This window comes from Crinia signifera, chromosome 9 (genome assembly GCF_055691185.1).
Source record: "Crinia signifera chromosome 9, ASM5569118v1, whole genome shotgun sequence".
In the NCBI taxonomy this organism is placed as follows: Eukaryota; Metazoa; Chordata; class Amphibia; order Anura; family Myobatrachidae; genus Crinia; species Crinia signifera.
In genome coordinates this window covers 128846627-128871474 of record NC_139225.1, presented here as the reverse complement: position 1 = coordinate 128871474, position 24848 = coordinate 128846627, and the positions used below count along the sequence as shown (strand labels likewise).

At 46.3% G+C, this 24848-nt stretch overlaps 2 protein-coding genes across 7 annotated transcripts in view; one reads left to right on the top strand and one right to left on the bottom strand.

Moving 5' to 3' along the window:
• Positions 1-883: 883 nt before the first annotated feature.
• YIF1B (Yip1 interacting factor homolog B, membrane trafficking protein) lies at positions 884-11495 on the bottom strand. Of its 3 annotated transcripts, none has more exons than XM_083159763.1 (8): positions 11351-11495; positions 8350-8576; positions 7490-7594; positions 6998-7076; positions 6441-6498; positions 2296-2451; positions 2120-2213; positions 884-2023 (listed from the first exon to the last, which is right to left on the bottom strand). In XM_083159763.1, the coding sequence occupies exons 1-8, from the start codon at positions 11376-11378 to the stop codon at positions 1868-1870; spliced, it is 903 nt and encodes a 300-aa protein (XP_083015889.1). In that variant the 5' UTR covers positions 11379-11495; the 3' UTR covers positions 884-1867. The 3 variants fall into 3 exon arrangements, with proteins under 3 accessions (XP_083015889.1, XP_083015890.1, XP_083015891.1); XM_083159764.1 differs by having other exon boundaries at positions 11264-11377; XM_083159765.1 differs by lacking the exon at positions 11351-11495 and adding an exon at positions 11268-11286.
• Positions 11480-24848, top strand: part of KCNK6 (potassium two pore domain channel subfamily K member 6) — a 53308-nt gene continuing 39939 nt past the window's right edge. Inside the window, exon 1 of one of the 4 annotated variants that reach the window (XM_083159760.1) lies at positions 11480-11556. In XM_083159760.1, the coding sequence (XP_083015886.1) occupies positions 11525-11556 (32 nt within the window). In that variant the 5' untranslated portion in view covers positions 11480-11524. Of the gene's footprint in view, positions 11557-11635; positions 11780-12515; positions 12615-19028; positions 19481-24848 lie in introns of those variants that run through there. The other 3 variants (XM_083159759.1, XM_083159762.1, XM_083159761.1) reach the window with 3 other exon arrangements.

The following is a 24848-nucleotide window of genomic DNA, read 5'->3' as shown; positions in this document are numbered from 1 at the left end:
TATAATCTTTTTCTAGAAGGCTGACCACATACTGTACACTACAGATTACATCTGATCAAAGCTATAACCGGTCTCAGTACCATAAAGTGGTGGCTGCCAATCTTGGCCCTCACCAAATATCTGCATGTAAGGGAGGAAACACACACACACACACTAGGGTGCCGTGATACACCAGTAGAATGAAGAGGTCAGGCTATACCTCAGCGCTGGCTGGCGGTAGCAATCTGACCAATATGTGTGGTGTCTCTGGCCATTTGTGTGTGTGTGGGGGGGGGGGGTTATGCTCCCCCCCCCCCCCCCCCCCCCCCCAATTAGCAGTGGGATGCTACAACCTCTTATTTTTCCACTCCCTCCTCCCTACACCAGAACACCTCACACAGGTTCCCAGTTTTACTAACTTACAGAGCACCAGCTTCTATAATTCACTGAGTCCATTTCTCACACCCATTTCAGACTTGCGACCCTGGAAATTCCTGGATCTGACAACCCAGCAAATCACGTTACATCTGCCCCACCTGCAGTGCACATGGTTTTGTCCATTAAAGAAGGAGTTTGCTTCTGCAAACCAACCAGAATCACCCCCCATATGCAATAACAGTGCAGCTCATATACATGGAATAAAAAAAAGGTGACCATTGCATGCTGTATCGTAACTGCGTAAAGTCCATGAGAATAGAACTTTGAAGTCAAAATAAACAGTCCACCATCAAGCTCCTGGGAATCCTCCTTATCAGTGTATGCATCCAGCTCACTAGGGGGTTGACATGCGTTTGCGCAAACAGATTTGGGGTAGATGGAGGGTCTGCAAATACTCCATGAGTCACTTTTAGGAAAAATAGAAATGGTAAAATATAGTGTATATATGAAGTAAATATATTCAACATTAACACTGGAAAATTATTAATTTAATGTAATGATAGGATACAGACCAACACAAAAATAAGAATACAGATGGAGTCTATGAAATATTCATCCCGGATAACATTCTAGAGCACTGTGGTCATTATATTTACTATGAATAATATAGGCACTCACATCCAAATGTCATACAAGAACAGGAACACAACCTAAAGCACATAAAAGGCCCAAACGTAGCAATTTAAATGCTTGGGTCACATGTAGGTCTGCTGCTCGGCTGAATGGGATAGTAAGGCGAAGCCCTTAAAAACAGAACTACTGTGTAGCATCGGAAAGTCCATAGTGTGTCTACTACACCTCCCATTATTGAAATAAACACACAGTTCTTCTGACATCTTGTACAGAGCGTCAGCATGGAGGATGAGTGTTACATGCCAGGAGCTGCAAACTATTACATAAGAAGTATGCATTTGCATTTGCAATGGAACTCCCAACATGTAAGGGTCCAACTAAGCGCATAAAAAGAGTTTCTGTAAAATAAAATAAAAAGTTAGGCGTAATGACTTTGGGAAGATAAAGCTTAAAAAATAAAGTTTAAAAAAAAGAGCATTTTTAAGTTTATTAATAATTGTTGGGTCATCATTTCTAAACAAATAATTGTTTAGACATTACACAGCTGTGCAGACGTAGACAAGCGTGGGCTTGATGAGAACTAGGTAAAGCTCCCCTAGGCTGGTACTGCGAGAGGCACGCTATCATCTTAAGAGCAAGTCATTCAGTGGATCCTTGGCATGGAGATGTTCCAGCTATAGACGTCAAAGAAAAGGAGTTGGTCTTGGGAGCCCTGTACAAATGATATCCAGGCAACAAGGTCCATGCACAGAAAACAGTACAAAACCAGTGAAGAACAATGCCTTCTGCAGGGTGCGTGAGAATCCATCTAGGTCGTGAGGATGAAACCAGGACATGGCCACCTCCGTCCTCAGGCTATACGTGAACGTTTAAGGGATCATCTCACCAGGTGATACGTCAGCCAGTACATGAAGAGAGGCTGCACAGCAGCAATGGCCATAGTCAGGTACATACGCAGCTGGTTCCTGGCCCCACGGACAAGAACGCCTTCCGCCGCAGCTTCTGACAAGATCTTCAACCGCAGGGTCCGGATCTGAGGTGGCGGGACAAAACATATGAACAGATCAGAGCACTGAGTACATGGCAAGGAATTCTGCTGTACAGGAATAGGTTATACTAACATACTCACCATGAAAAACGCTACAGAAACACAACACCAGCTGAGAACCACGTAGTATACAGTCTTTCCAAAGAGAAGGCCGGAGAGAATACCCCATATCATTCTGTATGAGGAGAGGAGAGTCAGAGTCATGCACCAAGGTTGTGGGGAAAGAAGGTAGAATTCTCCTCAAGCTTTGTACTCACCCCACATATTTGTAACCAGAAAACGCTACAAGATCCACTGTGGTGAGGTCAGTATTTACAGTCACCAGATAGAGACTGAGCAGGATAGCAAACACCTCCACTATAAGCCAGGCCAGAGCAGAGCTTGCCTGCATGCCCAACATCTCTGGCGTAAAGCTGAGAATTAGAATTAAAAGAAGTCACACAGAGAGCACAAAACGCACAATTAGCGTTCATCCCTATGACAAAGTAAAGACATTTAGATAAGTTTAGGCTGAACCTATTGATAGTTTAGTACAAAAAGACAATGCATGGTCTTCTAAACGCATGTTGATTTTTACAGGTTCCTCTGACTGATTCGAAGGGTTACATAAACTATCTGGGATGTTGGGGTGACTGAGCATATAGCAAGGAAAATTTGTATCATGCACAGGACAAGACAAACATAGAACAAAATAATTAATAAATAACCAACGTAACTTAATTATGTATCAATCATATACGATAGTTATTTAGTGTTGGAGGTGCCCCCAGGAATCAAGTATTCAGATACTTAGAAGAGAGAGAAGCAGCCAACCTCTTAGAGAGTAGGAAGCTGTTCACAGGAAGGATTCCTTGTGGGAGGCACACTTTTATATTATAAGAGATAATGAGTGAGATAAAACGTAGCTTTTAATTACAATTATTTAAAATAATCGCTCAAAAAAAAAAAAAAAAAAAAGGAAATGATCTCCACATAATAAGATGTCTATAATAAACAAATTTTGATAGACAGTAAATAATTATTGCCACTTAGTGTCAGAAGAAATTTATGTCTGAACAGTGGCAGTTAGTGGTGTTTTTCTAGTGCATGCACTGTTGGTGCATGACCGGTTTATGTCCTTAAATAGGGCAACAAATGAGACGTCCAGCTTATTTAAATAGTTGTGATTCAGGTTATAATCAAAAAATCATTAGTACAATTCATTTGAGTAGAGGAAATCACAAAAAGTACCCGTTGGAGGTAATGAATATTTTTTAGTAAAAACCCTTGTTTTTAAAGGATAATATGGTACATCAGGTATCCTTATAGAGGTGGGGGAAGAGTGGAAGTACAGTGTGTTAGAGTCACTCCTTTCTGCTGCCCAACGTCATCAAAAGAAATTATTTGAGCGGACGGAGAGTGAGAGAAGAAGTGGACACACCGACAGAAAAATAGTTGAGTGTTAGGAGGACACTTCTGTAAGTAGAGTTAGGTCAGCCCTGATAAGAAAGCATTGCAGGACTGAGATTCACTACCAGAAAGTCTCTCCAACAACGAGTAAGAGAGCAGTGATAAATAATAAATGCCTATTCTAATAAAGGAGTGAGTAACTGCCGTGAGCAGATTACGCACTTAATATGTTAATTAACCATCTGTAGAAGTTGCTAGTGTAATATAGTAGGTTTAAACCTGATAAGGGAAACTATAACACTAGGTATATATAAGAAAAATGGATTCTCATTCACGAAGCAATTGATATGTATCAAACATAAACAGACATTTAAATGGACCAGTAAATGGTCACAAATAGACACAGCAATTGCTGTACTTCACACAGTAATAAACATTTTAATTAGACCAATGGAAGGTAACAAATTGACACATCAAATAATATGTTTCAAACAGTGGCAAGAGTTTTGTTAGACCAATAATTGCTAACTGTGTATATCACGCAGCTTTTGTCAACTGGTGCTGGTGTAATCGCTATATTTCAAACTGGGGTCACATAACCTTTGGATAATAACAGTGGCATAAGCGTATTACAGTAGCTTGATGAAGAATCAAATTTAAATGGGCTAATGCACAGAATTGTTAAATAATAATAAGGCAGTGTGGGGAGAAGGAGAGAGACAGCGAAGTGCAGTGTGAAGGAGAAAACCCGATGTCAGTGACAGCCCTCCCGTCTTCAGCGAGCGGCCGGGGGGTGCGACTGACAGAGCGGCACACTGCAGGGAGAGAGAAAAAAACGAGTAAGTACGGGGAACCGGTTTGCGCGGTGTTAGGTCAGCCCTGATGTGGATGACAGTGCAGGGCTGAGATGCGCCGCTGACGGGTGCCGCCGTGCAGAGGAAGAAAGAGGGGGGAGAGGGAGGATACCTGTCACCCGGCCGGGTGTGCTGGAACGATCTCAATGGCTTCCAGGTGATCAAGCCCACGTGGTGAAACGCGTTCTGTAGGACTGTATCAGTCTCCCTTCCCTATGGGAAACTGACAGTCCAGCCATTGAGATCGTTCCAGCACACCCGGCCGGGTGACAGGTATCCTCCCTCTCCCCCCTCTTTCTTCCTCTGCACGGCGGCACCCGTCAGCGGCGCATCTCAGCCCTGCACTGTCATCCACATCAGGGCTGACCTAACACCGCGCAAACCGGTTCCCCGTACTTACTCGTTTTTTTCTCTCTCCCTGCAGTGTGCCGCTCTGTCAGTCGCACCCCCCGGCCGCTCGCTGAAGACGGGAGGGCTGTCACTGACATCGGGTTTTCTCCTTCACACTGCACTTCGCTGTCTCTCTCCTTCTCCCCACACTGCCTTATTATTATTTAACAATTCTGTGCATTAGCCCATTTAAATTTGATTCTTCATCAAGCTACTGTAATACGCTTATGCCACTGTTATTATCCAAAGGTTATGTGACCCCAGTTTGAAATATAGCGATTACACCAGCACCAGTTGACAAAAGCTGCGTGATATACACAGTTAGCAATTATTGGTCTAACAAAACTCTTGCCACGGTTTGAAACATATTATTTGATGTGTCAATTTGTTACCTTCCATTGGTCTAATTAAAATGTTTATTACTGTGTGAAGTACAGCAATTGCTGTGTCTATTTGTGACCATTTACTGGTCCATTTAAATGTCTGTTTATGTTTGATACATATCAATTGCTTCGTGAATGAGAATCCATTTTTCTTATATATATACCTAGTGTTATAGTTTCCCTTATCAGGTTTAAACCTACTATATTACACTAGCAACTTCTACAGACGGTTAATTAACATATTAAGTGCGTAATCTGCTCACGGCAGTTACTCACTCCTTTATTAGAATAGGCATTTATTATTTATCACTGCTCTCTTACTCGTTGTTGGAGAGACTTTCTGGTAGTGAATCTCAGTCCTGCAATGCTTTCTTATCAGGGCTGACCTAACTCTACTTACAGAAGTGTCCTCCTAACACTCAACTATTTTTCTGTCGGTGTGTCCACTTCTTCTCTCACTCTCCGTCCGCTCAAATAATTTCTTTTGATGACGTTGGGCAGCAGAAAGGAGTGACTCTAACACACTGTACTTCCACTCTTCCCCCACCTCTATAAGGATACCTGATGTACCATATTATCCTTTAAAAACAAGGGTTTTTACTAAAAAATATTCATTACCTCCAACGGGTACTTTTTGTGATTTCCTCTACTCAAATGAATTGTACTAATGATTTTTTGATTATAACCTGAATCACAACTATTTAAATAAGCTGGACGTCTCATTTGTTGCCCTATTTAAGGACATAAACCGGTCATGCACCAACAGTGCATGCACTAGAAAAACACCACTAACTGCCACTGTTCAGACATAAATTTCTTCTGACACTAAGTGGCAATAATTATTTACTGTCTATCAAAATTTGTTTATTATAGACATCTTATTATGTGGAGATCATTTCCTTTTTTTTTTTGAGCGATTATTTTAAATAATTGTAATTAAAAGCTACGTTTTATCTCACTCATTATCTCTTATAATAGAAAAGTGTGCCTCCCACAAGGAATCCTTCCTGTGAACAGCTTCCTACTCTCTAAGAGGTTGGCTGCTTCTCTCTCTTCTAAGTGACTGAGCATATGCAGTACCAGTTCTGCGAAAGTGCATAACCGGTTCAGAATACTTACATGCAGTGCCCCCATGTTACAGACCAATTGACAGACTGTTAGGAATTGGGGCAGGGAGGAGTCCACCAGTGTTCCCAAAAACAGAGGCATCACCCCCATTTTCTGTGAACAAAGAGGCCAGGGCCTGCATCTTTGGACACGGAATTATTGGCCTCTGCTGTTACAAATCTATACAAGGGTTAGTCAGATGTACACGCAGATAGGGCCAAATGTAATAGTGTGTGAAAATCAGAAAAAAAAAAAAAAAAAAAAAAAAAAATCACTCACTTGTTCTGCGTCCCCAGCGCCAGCCCGGCCACCAGCAGGTAAGTGATGAATGCCATGACTATGGAAAAAGACAGCATAAATATTGGAACACACCACACAAGCGAATGACTATGGGCCTATTTCAGACCTACTTGGAAGGGGGAGTATTTAGCCCCATTCCGGTGGCGTTGGGGAGGTCTGCGCATGCGCCAAACTCGCTGAAGTGTTCGCACTGGTAGGGGAGGGAGGTGGGCAGCATTAGGGGGAACACCCAAAGTTTTATGGGCATCCCCATGGGAACGCAGGTGTGGCGTTTCCTGCTCAGGATGGGCGGCTGACGTCACTTGAAGTCAGCACCCACCCCTTTTTTCAATGATCTGACGGAAATAAAAATCAGTTCATACTAACTTTTATTACCAAAGGGGAGAGGGGGGATGCGGGCGGCACTGACTTGTTCGCAAGGCTGTGAGTGAACACAGGTCTGAACTAGGCTCGATGTGCTGACATAATCTGTCAAACCACTGTAGGGGAGCAAAAAATAAATAAAAAAACACAACACACACATTTCTCCTATTCACCTGGAATGTATAAGTCTGGAGCATTCACATCAAATCGTGGAGCAACAGGGATGTCCTGCTGGTATCTCACCTCCCAGTCCTTAAATAAATATATAAAAAAGTCAAACTTTGATCTTTACTGTATTGAAAAAATAAAAAAACAGTCTGTGCATCCTTAACTTCATGCATTTACAAGGATTGCTGTCTTGTACCAAAGTAAAACAAAGTTTCCCTTTCAGGCAGCAGTCTCTTTAGAAAGCAGAGCCATACAAAATTGATTTCAGATTTAAGGAAAATGTAATGGGTATGTTACCATCTGGCAGAAGGCATTAAAGATCTGACAATCTAACCCATAATTATACCAGATTCAGATGATCACAATTGCAGAATGCTTCAAAATTCAGCAGGGATTTAAATATAGACCCTCACTCGCCAGTTTAAAGGTGTGGGCATCATGAATGACTGTCAATCTCAAGCTATGGAAGGTCCCCGGAAGCCTGGTCTAGAACTTACATGGTGCATGTAGGGAAAGAGGAGAAGGCCAATCTTTTTTCCAACGTAGACTGTGTCCACTGCAAAATAATACTTGAGCTTGCTCACTGGGATAATCCTATCAATCTGAGAAATAGGAGAATAGGTTATACAAATCCTGTTCTCTGACCACACAGAATCAGCATTGGAAACAAACATTTAATAGCGCCAATTTAAAGAGCATGTCTTCTACAGAAGGAGCCGCTCTCATCTGAGACGAATGGGGCTCATGCATCCCATTCTCAGCAACGGCCGTTCGCGTGTCCACCGGATCGCCATCCGCCAGATACCAGTGGATGGCACGCTGGCAGACCCCCAAACGGGATACGTCATTGGGTCTACAGTATGTTGGTCAACAAGCATTGGGATAGGTCGACACAAGCATTAGGTCAACAGTGTCTAGGTCAAAATAGGGTATTTCACTGTTTTTTGAGCCGACAGGCGGTATTTCATGCCCTACCATAAAATAGTGTGCCAAGCGCAGCGAGGCACCGTGCCCGAAGCATGGCGAGTGATGCGGTGCACTTCAAACTGTGTCCATGTCGACATTTCGGGTAAAATAAATAAAATAAAAAACAGTGAAAAACCCCATGGCAGTCTTTTGACTGTCGACCTGATGCTTGTGTCGACTTATTGACTTGTCAACCAAAACCCATGTCGACCTAGAACCATGTCGACCAACATGCTGTAGACCAAACCCAACCCGTCCAAACTGTATACATACTGTACTTTTCCCTTTCAAAGTAGAATAGCGTTATCCTACAAAGGAGACTATCCTACAAAGGATATTATCACAGTCATTTAGGTAAAACGTTATGCACTGTATGCCAACTTGGACTCACATTTTTGTCCACCATTTCTTTGCCTTGGGTAGCCAGGCTGCTCCCATACGCCATGGCAAAGTTGGACATAGGTTCTGATAAGAAGGCCTGAGCAGGAATGCCCAGGGGAGGAGCACCATGATTGGGGAACTCTGCACCATGAGGTCCAGCTCCTGCACTGGTGTCATCAAACAGCTGATGTGGCGCAGACATATTGGGGTTGGAGCCTCGAAGGCGCCGTTTGGAGGCTGTTGGAAGAGAAACATGTTGGTGAATATATAGCAGATACATTTAAACAAGACATAAGAATAGAACACTATAATAGAGGCTACAGTCTAAGACTCCTACAATGTATTGCATTATACCTGCGCACAGACCTACAGGCTCTGTCTTTAGCATGCTACAAAATAAGACATTTTATTGCCAAACCTCTCATGGCTGCTGGGAACAGCTCAACAGAAGATAGTTGTCATAATAGACAAAAGGTGCACAGCATTTAAAAAAATCAAATATAATATAAATCAGTACTGTAGATTCAGTTGCCAAATCTAGTGTTATATTAGTCATTCCTTAGGCACTTGTGAGCCCAAACCAAAGTCTCTCCTGCATTCAGTCACCCTTCTACATGCCCGTGACAGCTCTCACTCAACATGCTCGTCACCCTTCAGCATAACTGTCCCCTGCCTCCCCTCTCCATCACATCTGTCCCCATGTCCCCTGTCACACCGCTGCCTCAGCATGTCACACGTAGTGTTCATTCTAGCACCCGCTATATTTGAAAACCCATGCAGTTCTTCTTCCCTGCCTGGGGTGTCGCGGTTTGCTGTGGTGTTTCTAGCACAGGTGTAGTTTGCATATCAGTGCTGATATACAGACCACACTGTGCTAGAATCTCTTCAGCAGAAAGCGACACCCCAGGCAGGGAAGAGGAACTGCATGGGTTTTCAAATATAGCAAGTGCTAGAATGAACATTAAACACATACCCCTCTGCTCACCACTGTACCCTGTTGCACCCTTGCCCTCAGCGTGCCTCGCTCTCCCTGTGCATGTCCCTGGCCTCAAATTGCACATCCCAGGAGTCCCTTTGCACACCCTTCACCCTCAACATGCCCTAGTTTTCTCCTTCCCTCAGCGTTCTCCCATCCACAGTCACCCCTCTCCCTCAGCATGCCCTAGTTGCCCTTTACCTCAGCGTTCCCCCATCCACAGCCAACCCTCTCCCTGAGCGTGCCCCCCACACCAGTCACCCCTCTCCCTGAGCGTGCCCCCCACACCACTCCACCTCTCCCTGAGCGTGCCCCCCACACCAGTTACCCCTCTCCCTGAGCGTGCCCCCCACACCAGTCACCCCTCTCCCTGAGCGTGCCCCCCACACCAGTCACCCCCCTCCCTAAGCGTGCCTTGTGCCCAATGGCACATCTCCCTCTGCATGCCCCAGATGGCCCTCTCCCTCAATATACCCTAGTCGCCCCTTTGCCTCAGCATCCCACCCCCTGTCCAGAGTCACCCCTCTCCCTGAGAATGCCCCTGTACCCAGTCAACCCTCTCCCTGAGCGTGTCCCCACACCAGTCACCCCTCTCCCTAAGCGAGCCTCATGCCCAATGGCACATCTCCCTCTGCGTGCCCCAGATGGCCCTCTCCATCAATATACCCTAGTCGCCCCTTTGCCTCAGCTTCCCACCCCCTGTCCAGTCACCCCTCTCCCTGAGCATGCCCCCACACCAGTCACCCCTCTCCCTGAGCGTGCCCCCACACCAGTCACCCCTCTCCCTGAGCGTGCCCCCACACCAGTCACCCCTCTCCCTGAGCGTGCCCCCACACCAGTCACCCCTCTCCCTGAGCGTGCCCCCACACCAGTCACCCCTCTCCCTGAGCGTGCCTCGTGCCCAACGGCACATCTCCCTCTGCATGCCCCAGATTGCCCTCTCCCTCAATATACCCTAGTCGCCCCTTTCCCTCAGCATCCCACCCCCTGTCCAGAGTCACCCCTCTCCCGGAGAATGCCCCTGTCCCCAGTCACCCCTCTCCCTGAGCGTGCCCCCACACCAGTCACCCCTCTTCCTAAGCATGCCTCGTGCCCAATGGCACATCTCCCTCTGCGTGCCCCAGATGGCCCTCTCCCTCAATATACCCTAGTCGCCCCTTTGCCTCAGCATCCCACCCCCTGTCCAGAGTCACCCCTCTCCCTGAGCGTGCCCCCACACCAGTCACCCCTCTCCCTGAGCGTGCCCCCACACCAGTCACCCCTCTCCCTGAGCGTGCCCCCACACCAGTCACCCCTCTCCCTGAGCGTGCCCCCACACCAGTCACCCCTCTCCCTGAGTGTGCCCCCACACCAGTCACCCCTCTCCCTGAGCGTGCCTCGTGCCCAACGGCACATCTCCCTCTGCATGCCCCAGATGGCCCTCGCCCTCAATATACCCTAGTCGCCCCTTTGCCTCAGCATCCCACCCCCTGTCCAGAGTCACCCCTCTCCCTGAGCGTGCCCCCACACCATTCACCCCTCTCCCTGAGCGTGCCCCCACACCAGTCACCCCTCTCCCTGAGCGTGCCCCCACACCAGTCACCCCTCTCCCTGAGCGTGCCCCCACACCAGTCACCCCTCTCCCTAAACGTGCCTCACGGCACATCTCCCTCTGCGTGCCCCAGATGGCCCTCGCCCTCAATATACCCTAGTCGCCCCTTTCCCTCAGCATCCCACCCCCCTGTCCATAGTCAACACTCTCCCTGGGAATGCCCCTGTCCCCAGTCACCCCTCTACCTGAGCGTGTCCCCACACCAGTCACCCCTCTCCCTGAGAATGCCCCTGTACTGTACCCAGTCACTCCTCTCCCTAAAAATGCCCCACGTAACAGTCGCCCCTGTCCCTCAGCTGCAGGTCGGAGTATACCCCTGCAGCTGCCAGTCAGGGGATGCCCGCTCCATCTCATTACCTACTGCTAAATCCTCAAGAGGCTTCACAACAGCCCCAGCTGGCACTTGTGACAGCGCCTTTCCCAGTCAAAGATCCGGGTACTTACGGGCCCTAAAGCTGCTCTCCCGGTTCATGATTACGATGTGACGGCGCAGCCACGCCTCCTACTTACACGTCACGCAGCCGCAAGGCTGGCCAATCATAGACCCGCTAGGACAGAATGGCAGTGGGAAATCTTCTCAATAAAGTTCAGTGATACTTTTTTTTAAAAAAAGGTCTGATGTGGCAGGGCGTTACTGTATCGCGTCACGTGTAAGTAGGTGTGATGTGGAAAGCGTACAGGTGGGTGGGGCTCTCCGAGAGACACGTGTCATGACAGATCGCAAAGTTCCAAGTCTTCTCTTTAATGTTCCGGCGGCTTCCCTCAGCTGCCGGGCCTAGCGCGCCCGGCTGTCTCATTGCAACCAACCCTGGCTCACCCAATACACGTCATGCGCGTTGTGGAGACGGCGGGCGCGCGTGTGCTGTTTTGGGGGTATGCTCACTAGGATGACATGCATTAGTTTGACACCTGAAATAGGTCAACATGGATAAGGTCGGAAGGTCGACACAAGCATTATGTTGACAATGGTAATGCCGACAGTCAAAAGGTCGACATGAGTGTTTCACTCTGTTTTTTTTTTCTAGCCAACTACTTGTGCTGACAGGCGTTATTTCATACACTACCATCCACCAAGGCGTTGTGGGAGTATATCATTGTGTTCCTGAAGCACGGTACTCTTGAAAACCTTGGGCCAAAATGTAATAGGGTGAGAGTTTCAGAAAGTGAGAGATTTTGGGAGAGTTTTCCCCTTTTTTTTTTTAAAGCAGCAATCAATTACACTGCAAAACCAGGTTGATTTTGCCATGTAATTGATTGCTGCTTTAAAAAACATGGGAAAACTCTCCCAAAATCTCTCACTTTCTGAAACTCTCACCCTATTACATTTGGCCCCTTATGTCAAACTTTTGACTGTTGACCTTCCCATTTTTGACCTAATGCTTGTGTCGAGCTTAGCTGTGTGGACCTATTTGAAGTGTAGACCTAGGCGTATGTCGACCCATTACCCATGCCTGCTGTTTGTATGTGCAGCTAGGGATGGCCATCGGTAGGCTACCATTGATGTGTAACTTTGATGTAGTGAAACCATCGATGATTGACAATGGGTCAACTATTTCTTTTTTATATACTTCTTTTTTTTAAACTTTGATGGCCAGTGGACATCCCTATGTGCAGCTGCCTAATCCCAACCCCCAGCAGCAGAGATTGCCAAATACTGTTCCCGGCGGTATTGAAATTGCTAAAAATCACCTTAGTTTTTACCTCCAAGGTCAGCGATTTCCTAATAATTTGCAATCTACTCTAAATCGCTGGTTTATAAATCTCGCCAATCCATTGTTTTCATATCGAAATAATGTTTAAGAAAAAAGTGTGGCGCTTCTGTGTATAAACGTGAGGTGACACTATCGATATATAAATAACTAAAGTAAACTATATATATATATATATATATATATATATATTGTGAACATATTCTAGTTTAAATAAATGTTATTGCTGCCTTTTTTAAATGTAAACTATTAATGTTGCCCTCATAATATGTTCTGTTTAACAATGAGCCGTGTACTATGACTGCATCCTGTATTGTTGAGCTGGGTACACACTGGCTGATATATCGACCATTCAATTGAACGGGCAAAATATCGATGGAACATCAACCAGTGCATACCAGCGATATATCTGTGAACGGCATTGTACTACTGATAAATGCTCTGCTGCGTGAACATCGGTATTACATAACAATCGGAATCGGGCTCTAGGGGCCCATTTATCATTCAATATTTGTAGCTAAATCCCTAAACACCCATTTTCTGAAATTAGCTGTGAATATTATGTATCACCCAAGTGTATGTAGGAGGGACTGCAGCAGGAATCGAACCCTTCTGTACTGCCACCGGCTGCATCCCTCTTAGGTTTCTATGGAGGATGCAAACTGCCCGATGTATCAACATCGGGCAGCTGCACTTCGCATCCCTGGGCTATCGCCATTCTGAGGTGGCGGTAGCCCATTGTAGCCTATGGGATACTGATCGCACTGCCGTGCATGCGAAGTCCCCCCAGGTGTCCGGCTAAGCATATGTCCCTGCATATGCTCCCAATAGGAGCCTGGGCCCTTATATTCCGCCTAATGCAATCCTTTTGGAAGTAGGATTTATTCCTGTGTCACAATTAAAGTAAATTTAAAGCCCACATACAGTGGATGAAACCATTTAATGTGTCCAATTATTTTTTTTATCCAATCAAAGAACATGAAAAGGTGGGCAGATCCGTGTCATGACATGGATCGCATTTGCTGTGGGCACCTTTGCAGATGCAATCTATGGGACATCATACCCTTTGTCTCTAATATCCCCCTTTCCTGTGCATTTTGCAATAGGGCCTTCATTACCCTTTACTTACCTCTACCCTCTTGGCCAGCCCCTGAAGATAAAGCCTTCGTAGTAGGCAATTAGGCCTACTGTATAACACCTGTCCCCTGCATACTTACCTGCTGCTGGGAGATGACTTCCAGGTAGAGAAACTTACTAGATGGGACTTTGATCATGACTCACCTGTGTGACTAAGCTCTGCAGTTCACTCACAGCCTGGTAGAGAAACATGAATAGAAAGCGGCGTTGAGCTGACTAAGGGGCCCATTTATCATTGATCGCATTCACAATGTGATCTGGGCGGAATATTACCGCACAGGATCGCTCTGTAAAATGCAATCCCGTGGGCGGGATGTATCATCTCTGAAGCGCAGGGACAGGGCTCTGAAAGAAACCCGCCCTGCTATGTGCTGAGCCGGGGGGGGGGGGGGGGGGGGGGTGTGTGTGTGTGTGTGTGTGTGTGTGTGTGTGTGTGTGTGTGTGTGTGTGTGTGTGTGTGTGTGTGTGTGTGTGTGTGTGTCTGTGCATGCACGGTAAAATCTGTTAACATACGGGAGCAACTGACCATTTGCTCCAAAATGATGAAAAAAATGGCAACAATTGTCATTCAGACCAATTGGATTTGTTAAATCCATTGATTTAACCAATTTGTCTGAATGACAAATTTTGACAGTTTTCTGGAGTTTAGGAACAAATGGTCAGTTGTCATTTGCTCCCATACAGTACATTACCAGATTTTTGCTCCAACCAGCCAGATTGGACAATACATTATTTGAAGTGTGTAGTCAGCTTTAGTCCTGGAAATAATGGCAAACCTAACCACTGTGCTGAGATGCTCTGCAGACCCTGTGTACGGGATAAAAGAATGTATTGGAGAACAGCGCCTCTCTCCTACAATGAATGACACACAGTCAATTAAATGTAATCATATTTATGTAAAAAAGAAATACAGGTTGAGTATCCCGTATCCAAAATGCTCGGGACCAGGAGAATTTTGGATAACGGATTATTCCGTATTTCGGAATATTTTAATATTTCAATGATGTATTTTGAAGTATCTTGCATTTATGCTGTATAAACACATAATATACACACCAATATATTTTATTACCACATAAAATACACACAAATATATTTTAATTGTTCAAAAAACAAGGTTTCAAAACGTGAAACAAAATGTGTGTACTATCTCAGCACTGAATTTGAATGCCAAGCAATCATTGTCTTGCACATATATAGTGCCAGTTACATATAATGTCCCCAGTGATGCTGTTACATATGTCCCCAGTGAGTTTTTAGCAAAAAAAAATTTTTTTTTCACTTTCTGGAATGTCCGTATTTCGGAATAATTCGGATAACGGATATTCGGATACGGGATACTCGACCTGTACAATACAATAATACATCAATATAATAAAAAGCTGATTGGATTGCTCACTCCTGGAATAAAATATAGCAAAGGCTCAATGGGTAAGCATGGGGTAGGTACACATTACCAAGGATCTGGACGATGGTTCAATGTTCATGTATAGGGAGAAAGGGGGATTTCTATGGGGGATGCGAAGCTGGCCGATGTATCAACATCGGGCAGCCCAGCTACGCATCCCTGGGCTATCGTCATTCTAAGGTGGCGATAGCCCATTGTAGCCTATTGGCTCCTGATCGCACTGCTGCCAGGGCAGTGCGGTCAGCGGGGGGGTCAGCGCAGATTCCCCCCCCCCCCAGCTTCCGGCTGAGCACATTGCAGGGATGGGCTCCTTTACAATGCGATCCTGGGCGGTAATATTCCAATCATATTGCATTGTAAATGCGATCAATAATATATGGGCCCCATAGTCTTTTGGAGGCTTGTAATCATGCAAACTATTGCATTCAATTCATAGGCCCTTATTCTGATTGACGCGTACTTTACCGCATACTTTCGGATCGCGTCTTTACGGCGTCTGCGCATGCGTGGAGAACGCAACGCGCATGTGCCACGCCTTGACTCCGTACCTGTTCGGCCAAATCCCGTCCAAAACTGTTCCCCGCAATCAGTCGGGAAATATGGGCGTATTATGGGCGTCATGCGGAATGACACATGGGCGTAGTTTCAAAGTGGGCAAAACGGGGCGGAAACATGGGCGGACACGGGGGAGTACACTTATGTTGGGGGGCGTACATTCGGATACCACTCCGAATGCACGCGATCAAAAAGGGCAGAAATGTGCGGTGTCCACAAGTGTACTATTGCTTTGCGGACACCACTCGTTCATGCGGTAGGCGAACGTACCGCCTAATGACTACAAGCATTAACACCTGAACCCAATAGAATCTACTCCTTTACTCATTACTCACTAATAGGCCGCTTGTCAGTGCTTTAATTGAAACCATTGCTGTTGATTTGCTGTAAGGGTTAATGTGTGCAATGCATGTGTTAGGCATGCTTGTAAGTATATATTGGCATCTAATTGATTCCAATTCCAAAGAAGCATTTTTTTATGAGGATAGGTAATTGAATAAGTGGGTCATGTGATGTATTGCAGAATATACATCATAGTGGGTTGTTTGGCGTAAATACTCCGCTTACGGGCGGTAGCACCGCTTGGCTCCCGTTCGGATGCGGTATTCCCGAGCATACTCTGTAATACTCTGTAATACCGTGCAGAATCGGAGTGTTTCTCCCGCACACGCATGGTTTGTATGTCGTCCGTAAACACGCCCTGTTCTTAAAGAGTGAGTCCGTCCGAATGCGGAGGACACGTGGGCGTTTCTACGGACGATGGCCGCACGCGGCAAAACACCGTGGCGTACGGACCGCTCCGTAAGAATGCGGGAATATCCGCACCGATCAGAATAAGGGCCATAGTTTGGAGGACACTGTGTTGGAGGTCCGGGATTTGACATTAACAGTCACATTTATCAAATATTATATTCCCTGAATGTACAAATGTGCAGTTGTTGGAAAATTTTCAAAATCCTTCTGAAAGACCTTAAATTTGCATTTTTTTACTTAAAGATTAGATGGGGGATGGGACGATACGTGGGTGCCAGTGAGACCTCACAATACAATCTTGGACTTTTACTCAAAAAATACCCTGAAATTTGCAGTAAAAGAGCTTTCGGACAAGCTCTGCCCCTGCATGCAATAATTAATACATCCACATACAGGCATACTATGATATATATGTATATAAATACAGTACTGTGTACAGGACAGCCATGTTGTATGAGCGGTGACATGAAGCGGTCTTCAGCAACCTCACTTTGTAGCACAGTTTGGCTGTTCATCACCCAGTTTGAAGTCTCCTACACAGCTGTTTCTGTTAATGACTGTGTTTCACAACTAAAGATTTATCTGTCTGGCAGTGTATGGGAGCAAATGACAATTCATCCATTTTCAACCGGTGTGCTCTCCTCATCCCCCACCAGTTTTTCTACTGGGCTTGGCTTCCATGTGTTATGGCCCCATTAATGTGAAATATCAGCTTTACAGTCTGTTTCAGTAAAAAAATATTTTAGTAATATGTAATGATAATTGACATTTAATGTATAGTAGTTTACATAACTTTCTTCAGATTTTTCTTACTAGGGGACTTGGTAAAAGTGATTATCAGTAGTTACCACTTGTGATGTTCCAGTAGTACATACTAACCACGTATATATACAGTATATCTGTAAGCACTATAAAATGTGTAATATCTGACATGTATGTATGGGATGTAGTCACTTTCCTGGCGGTCGGAATCCCGACTCTGAAATCCCTGCAGGGGGGGGGGGGGGGGGCGATCCACGTCTCTCCCCCCCCCCCCCCCCCCTGTTGGGATTTTGGTGGTCGGGATTCCGACCGCCGGGATTCCATACCAATTCCATATGTAAGAGCACTTTCAATTTTCTCTGAATTTACAGATGATGATTTCATTCTCTTCTTTCCCTACCCAATTATTTTCCTGTTACTCTCTGCCTCTAGTTACCCAATCCGATTTACAGCACGTGTGGTAAAATATTTAATGAATGCATCGAGCAACTGTAAAAAGAGCTTTTACAAAACTGTACAAGCTGTAATCTCTCTTAAGCTTTAGCCCCCCACCCCCCTCCTGGTGTAGGTACCAGTCTCAGAACTTTCTGCACTAAAATAAATGTCTGTCTTCAGTTACTTCTGTCACGTCTACTCTTGTGAAGAATGATGGACTCTCATATATTCTAGGGCATATATTCAATGCCGTGGGCGAGCGGTGACTGCGAGCAGGACTTTTTGCTCGCAGTCACCGCTCACCCTGTCAGTATTCAACTGACCCCCCTCATTCGCAAATTCCCCCTCGCTCCGTTTTTTGAGCGAGGGGGAATTTGCGAATGTGCCTCCAAAAACTGCGAGAATCGAGGCTAATTACAGCGAGTTTGCTGCACTAGCCTCGGCTCTCGCAGTTTAGGGGAATCCTCGCCGTTCTGTGACTGCGAGGATTCCCCCGGAACGTTGCATAGTGCGAGTGGCTGGCGCGGGGGTTAAACTGCGAGGATCACTGGTTTTCTGTGATCCTCGCAGTTTAACCCCCTCGCCGGCCGCTCGCATCGGCATTGAATACTTGCCTAGGTCAGGGCTGGGCAACACCGGCCCTCCAGATGTTAAGGAACTACACATCCCAGGATGCTTTGCATTAGTTTTGCTATGTGGCCATGCTGAAACTGATGCAAGGCATGCTGGGATGTGTAGTTAATCAACATCTGGAGGGCCGGTGTTGCCCAGCCCTATTCTAGGTGGAACTTTATCATTAGTGCTGTGCAGGGGACATGGGTCACTGGAAATTGTTTTGGAACCCATACAAGACTTATGTCTCTGCCTGCTCTTCTCTCTCTTCTCTTCTACACAGCTGTCTCTTCTTAACTGCAGATTTCCTCTCACCCAATACCTGTCCCCTATGTCAGGATACGGTCATTGGGTCACCACCAAGTAGGTCAACATGAATTTAGGGGAACAGTGTCATTAGGTTAACATGGGTTAGGTCGACATGTTTTTTTTTTTTTACTGTTTTTTGAGCTGACGTGCTGACAGGCGGTATTCCATGCCCTACCATCCATAAGGGCGTGTAGGGAGAATAAAATAGTGTGCCGAGCGTAGCGAGGTACCGTGCCCGAAGTATGGCGAGGGGATGCGGTGGTACGTTTTTAGTGTTTATGTTGACTGTGTCGACTTAAGGATAAAAAAAGAAAAGAAAAACTAATTAAAAAAATGTCGACTTTTTTTATTGTCGACCTAATGACTTTATGACCCTGACGACCTAACCCATGTCGATATAGACTCATGTCAACCTACCTGCATGTCGACCTAAATGCAAGTCGACCTAATGGTGTCGACATAATGACTGTCTAACATCTTGCTGGTGAATAACTGATCCACACCCTCTATGTCTCCCTACTTGCAAAATGCCTCTCCTGCAACACTGTGTGCTGTCTCTCCTCCTACACGGCCCTCTCTCCTCCCTCTCTGCCACCTCAGGAAGTTCTGACTTTTCCTGTTCGCTAAAAGTTTTTTTGTTCAGAGGGCAGGAGAGCGAGAGACAGGGAAAAGGGGAAAGACACTCAGACAGAATGTCAGGCAGAGAATAGGAGACCGTTGCTGAAAAAAGAACAAGGGGAGACTAGAAAAATGATGTGACAGCCAGATATGCAGAAAGAGTGAGGTCTGTATGCAAGAGAGGAAGGCAGATAAATACAGTGACACCATAGGAGCTCAGACTGCGACCAGAGGAGAATTTGACAGACCGGGGAGAGACTGACTGAGACGGAGCAGGTGAGTGACAGAGACACATAATTATAACAAGCAGATGCATTCTAATATTATATATATATATCTATATCACCATTAACTGATATGGCGCCAGATTATTTTATTGCAGTTTACATTTATGTGCTTAATGTCTCATCAAAGCAGGAACTCCCCCAGGTTAATAGAAGGTTACTACTAGTACTTCTTATCAAAAACAAACAAACAATAGAGTACTAAAGGTGTGTACACACGGGGCGATTATATCACCGAGTGATATATATCGCTCCATGTCTCCTTTTCATCGGCGACCAGAGATGGTCGCTGATGAAAAAAACCCTCTGCCAGGGGAACCGCAGAGGTAATCAGCTTGTCGCAGGAGCAAGCTTCTGCGACCAGTGATTATAACGGGGCTGAAAACGGGAGCACGCACCTGGCGATATATCGCTGGGGCACACTCCCATCACTGGCAATATGGTCGCCAGCGATTTCAGCCCATATTGCTGCCGTGTGTACATGGCTTCAGAGACATTTCATTGATAGACACTTTCAGGGACGATTAAGGCTTGGGGGGCCCCGGGGGCATTTAAGAAAGGGGGCCTGGGTAAAAAAAAAATATATATTTGTGCACACCACACAACATGACTCATTCCAGGAGGGACAAAATACTCTTTATCTGGACTTCCCTCTTAATATATGGTTTACTAATAGTGGAACAAAGACAACCTTCACCTGCCGAATGATTTATCTTGTCATATGCAAGAATAGCAGCAGCATCTGTGCTAACACTGGTACAAGAATCAGGAGAACTAGTGATGTCACTGTGCTCTGGCTGGGGGCCGCCTGTCAGAGAGGGGCCTAAGTACAGTTGGGATGTTGCCCATAACAACCAATCAGATTCTACTTATTTATTTAGTCCCTCTAAGACAGGGGTTCCCAATCTTTTTTGAATCACGGCACCTTAGAGTATCAGAATTTTTTCATTGCACCCCTAGGCCAAAAAAAAAAAAAATTAGATTGGGTTTATATGCGATTCTTAGGGTCAGTTACGTGATAAAGGGCAGGATTTGCTTCTGTTTGTATACATTTTATGATTGGCAGCCACCAGCACTGGTTTTGCTCATTAATAACTAACCATTAATAATTTGAGTTGGTCCTGGACCACCAACCCAGGGCACCCCTGCATGTGTCCCGAGGCACCCCAGGGAGCCACGGCACACAGTTTGGGAACCACTGCTCTAAGAGATAATCAAATCTAATTGGTTGCTATGGGCACCATACCATCTTCGTAAATGAACCCAATAGTCATTGTCTCTGTCCCACCCTGGCTGTCTCCAGATGATTGTAAATATGTCTGGTGTATTGTTCCTAGGAATGAGGCTTTTGTACGAGTTGAAACATATTCACTTGTGCAGATGGAGCTGTGGATGCAATGACAGTCACAGTTCCCCAAAATCCACAGCATGACTGACATGCTGTTATGGGGAGGTGCAGTAAAAGGCTGCGTGAGGGGGCACTCTTGAGTCACCCTCTGTTGCAGATTTCCTGGCCTTGGTAGCAGGGATGAGGTGACTATACTGAGTTCACTTAGCTGGCCGATGCTGCGTCTTCGGCACCGCGTTCAGAGGCGTAGCTACCGTAAGGCAGCCACCGCGGCTGCTTGGGGGAGCAAGCGCCAGCGGGGTGCCCCCGGTGCCCGGGCACTCTAGTCAGACCCCCCCCTTACCCCTCCACATGCTGCCGCCACCGCATTCAGTCCGGCACCGCAGATAGCCTCCGTGCTCCGTCTTCTGCAGTAATGAAAAATGACACGACAAAATGGCTGCCCCCTAATAGCAGACAGTTTTTAAGGATGCTAGAGGAGGCCGCCGCCTCCTCTAACATCCCTAAAAAAACTGTCTGCTGTACGGGGGCAGCCATTTTGTCGTGTCATTTTTCATTACTGCAGGAGACGGAGCCCGGAGGCTATCTGCGGTGCCGGACTGAATGCGGGGCCGGCGGCGGCATGCGGAGGGGTTAGGTAATTTTTTGGCGGGGGGGGCGCCACAATATTAGTTACGCCTCTGACCGCGTTCACAGCTGCCATGCAGCTGTGGGGGACTGTTGACTATAGATGCTTCCTGCAGGGGCTGTGTCCATCTCCCAATGCCTGGAGGTCTAAAGAAAATGTATACTGAGGACCTTGCTGATTGTAGGCTGCATTATCTCAAGGGCTTCATTTAAGTAACACTGCAGCATTACTAGCATAAGAAAAAGATTCTGACACTTCTACGGGATTTTGTGTCACTAGCTAATGGTATTTCTGTGTCTTACATACTGTAGTTGGCAAGGGTCGTACGACACTCGTATTTACTGACCGCAACGCCCTGATACAGTCTGTACTGGGATTGATAGATGAGACTTCTTAAGGAGGCCACACACGCACCGATGCGGGCGGTGCGATGCTGTACGATGGGGTGCGCGCTCCCGCGGCACCTCATCATACAGTACAAAAAGTATGTGCTGCACATACTTTCTGTACTAGCTTTTTCTAGCACAGCATCGCATCGCATGCACATCGTATGCACAAGGCATACAATGCGATGCTATGTGTGCTAGTTAAGCCCACAACGCACGCCGGGCTCTCGAGGACCTGTTGGAGCGTAATTACAGTACAATGCACGGTACTCTTTACCTAGAACGGCGCCCGCGATCAGAATCGCGGGCGTCGGGGGTAAAAAATCGCGGTCATCGCGGGTAAATCGCGGGTACATCAAAATCGTGTACCCGCGATCACCGCGATTTTCCCATAGGGAACAATGTTAAAAAGCCTAATTGATCGCGATTTTAATGTTAAATGCCTCAATGCCCGCGATTTTCCCATAGGAATCAATGTTAAATGGGCTACAGAGCCCAAATAGACCCAATTAACCCTTAAATGTCACCCCAATTTTTTTACGCCACCCCACGATCCACGCCAACCCGAAGCGTGGCGAGCGGCGGCGGTACGCGTCCTCCGACCTTTTCATGCCCTACTATCCACGTCGGCGTGGAGTTGAGAATAGAATAGTGTGGCGAGCGCAGCGAGCCACCGAGCCCGAAGCGTGGTGAGCGCACGCGGATACCTTTACAGGTAAACGCGTCCCTTCGCGGGCTTCACAGGTGTCGGCGTCGCCACGGACACCTGTGAAGTCCGCGAGGGGACGCGTATAACTGTGAAGGTATCCGCGTCCCCTCGCGGGGCTCGCTGCGCTCGCCACGCTTCGGGCTCGGTGGCTCGCTGCGCTCGCCACACTATTCTATTCTCAACTCCACGCCGACGTGGATAGTAGGGCATGAAAAGGTCGGAGGACGCGTACCGACGCCCCTCGCGGGCTCGCTGCGCTCGCCACGCTTCGGGTTGGCGTGGATCGTGGGGTGGCGTAAAAAAATTGGGGTGACATTTAAGGGTTAATTGAGCCTATTTGGGCTCTGTAGCCCATTTAACATTGATTCCTATGGTAAAATCGCGGGCATTGAGGCATTGAATGCAAAATCGCGATCAATCTGACTTTTTAACATTGTTCCCTATGGGAAAATCGCGGTGATCGCGGGCATCGCGTCGCGGCCGTTTATGTACTGCCCGCGATCCCGCGATCACCCCGATGGGCGCCGTTCTAGGTAAAGAGTACCCAATGCACTATAATAAGCAGGAGGCCCAATGCTTGTACCCTCTACTTGTTATCTGCTTTTCAGAATCTGAAGTTTATATTATTATTACTAGGTGGCCCATGCGGAAATTTCACATGCGAATAAAATACGATTAATTTTATAGCGAGGTTGGTGGTTTGTAGTAGGCTGGAAAGCTGCCCGCAAAGCCGCTCATCTGCTGGTAATACAAGGGATCGTCCCCAAAAATCACCTTCTAGAAATAATATATTTGGTTACTATTATTTTATACACTGCCACAATTTTACTACAGAGAGGATATGAAGCCATTCATACTAGTACCTGTCCCATGTACTATCTAAATTCAGAACCAGACAAATAACATTGTCCACGTTAATCAGAACCAAGATCACCAAACTATTTTCCTTTTTCTCAGACTATGGTAGGAAACCCACTCAGACAATGGGAGACCATACAAACTCCACACTGATAGGAACTTGGTCATAAAGGAATTCATTACTCTGGCATAGTGAGACAGGCCACACAGTGATCACTGGTAGTAATTCTGACCACTAAAGCACCATGTTCTTTCCTTTTTCCCGTTCTTTCATTGTTACCTACATTCTACACTGGATTTAAACCCATTGTCATTTAAGAAAGATACATACATATAAACATGTGGCACTGTAGCTGTAGTTCCAACATGCACTGACGTCTACCAAGATATGTTGATGCTGCTCCAGGTGGAAGACTTCTGATTAAAAAAAGGACATCTTTCTTGTAGCACTAATACCACTTTCACACTGCCAAAACGTTTCAAAAACCTGTATTTTTAAACGGTATTTAAAACCGGTCTGAGGCTTCACATTTCAGTAGATTACTGTTTTAAATACCGTTTAAGTCAGGGGCGTAGCTAGAAATTTTGCTCCCCCCTGCCAAAAAAGTTCCTGGCGCCCCCTCCCCATAGCATTTTGGTAAAACAAACAGGGAGGTTTTAGGCAATGGTGCCCCCATAGATATTTTCAAAATAAAGCATATGCATGTTTCTGAAAAACAGGTTTGTGACCTTGCTGCAAGGGCTGTGGTCTTGCAAAAAAAGATTACTTTATACCTGTTTTACAACATGCACAAACTTTGGCCACCACAGGAAAAAGAAATGCCTGACTCATGGCCCATTTTTGTAATTTTTGCTCCATGTTTTTGCTACACATTATGCCACAAATCTTTATGCCCTAGTTGCCTAGTAACGATGTGTGTGTGTGTGTGTGTGTGTGTGTGTGTGTGTGTGTGTGTGTATATATATATATATATACATACACACACACACACACACACACATATATACATACACATACAAAAAAATCAGCAGTAGTAAAGAAGGGTCTCATATAGTTAAACTGTCTGCCCTGAACATAGAACACGTAAGTATTTGGAGGGGGAGGAGGACTCGCGTCAAGGGAATAGTTCCGTGCCCAGTAGCAGAAACATTAATCTGACTGACAGCCTGTGCGGACGGAGTTTCAGGCTGTCAGTGTTTACGGAGGATTCCCAGCCCGCACGGAGAACGGGAGAAGCCGGCCGCCTCTGCGCACTTACAGGTTTGTGTGTGGGGGCGGGTTTAGACACCGGAGTCCAGACGCTCCTGCTGCACGCTGGCAGGAAGGGGGGGGTGAGTTTAACTTTAGACGCCAGCCGCTGCTGCACTGACAGGGAGACGAGGTAACCCCTCCTCCGTCTCCCTGATCCACAGCCATGAGAGCCCTGCGCC

What these genes read in the sequence shown, in the direction of transcription:
- YIF1B (XM_083159763.1), bottom strand. Translation starts at nt 11,378, where the DNA reads ATGAACCGGGAGAGCAGCTTTAGGGCCC. An exon ending in AAGAAATGGTGGACAAAAAT is followed by an intron (nt 7,595 to 8,349) that starts GTGAGTCCAAGT and finishes CCTATTTCTCAG; the next exon opens with ATTGATAGGATTATCCCAGT. An exon ending in TTTCTGTAGCGTTTTTCATG is followed by an intron (nt 2,024 to 2,119) that starts GTGAGTATGTTA and finishes CCGCCACCTCAG; the next exon opens with ATCCGGACCCTGCGGTTGAA.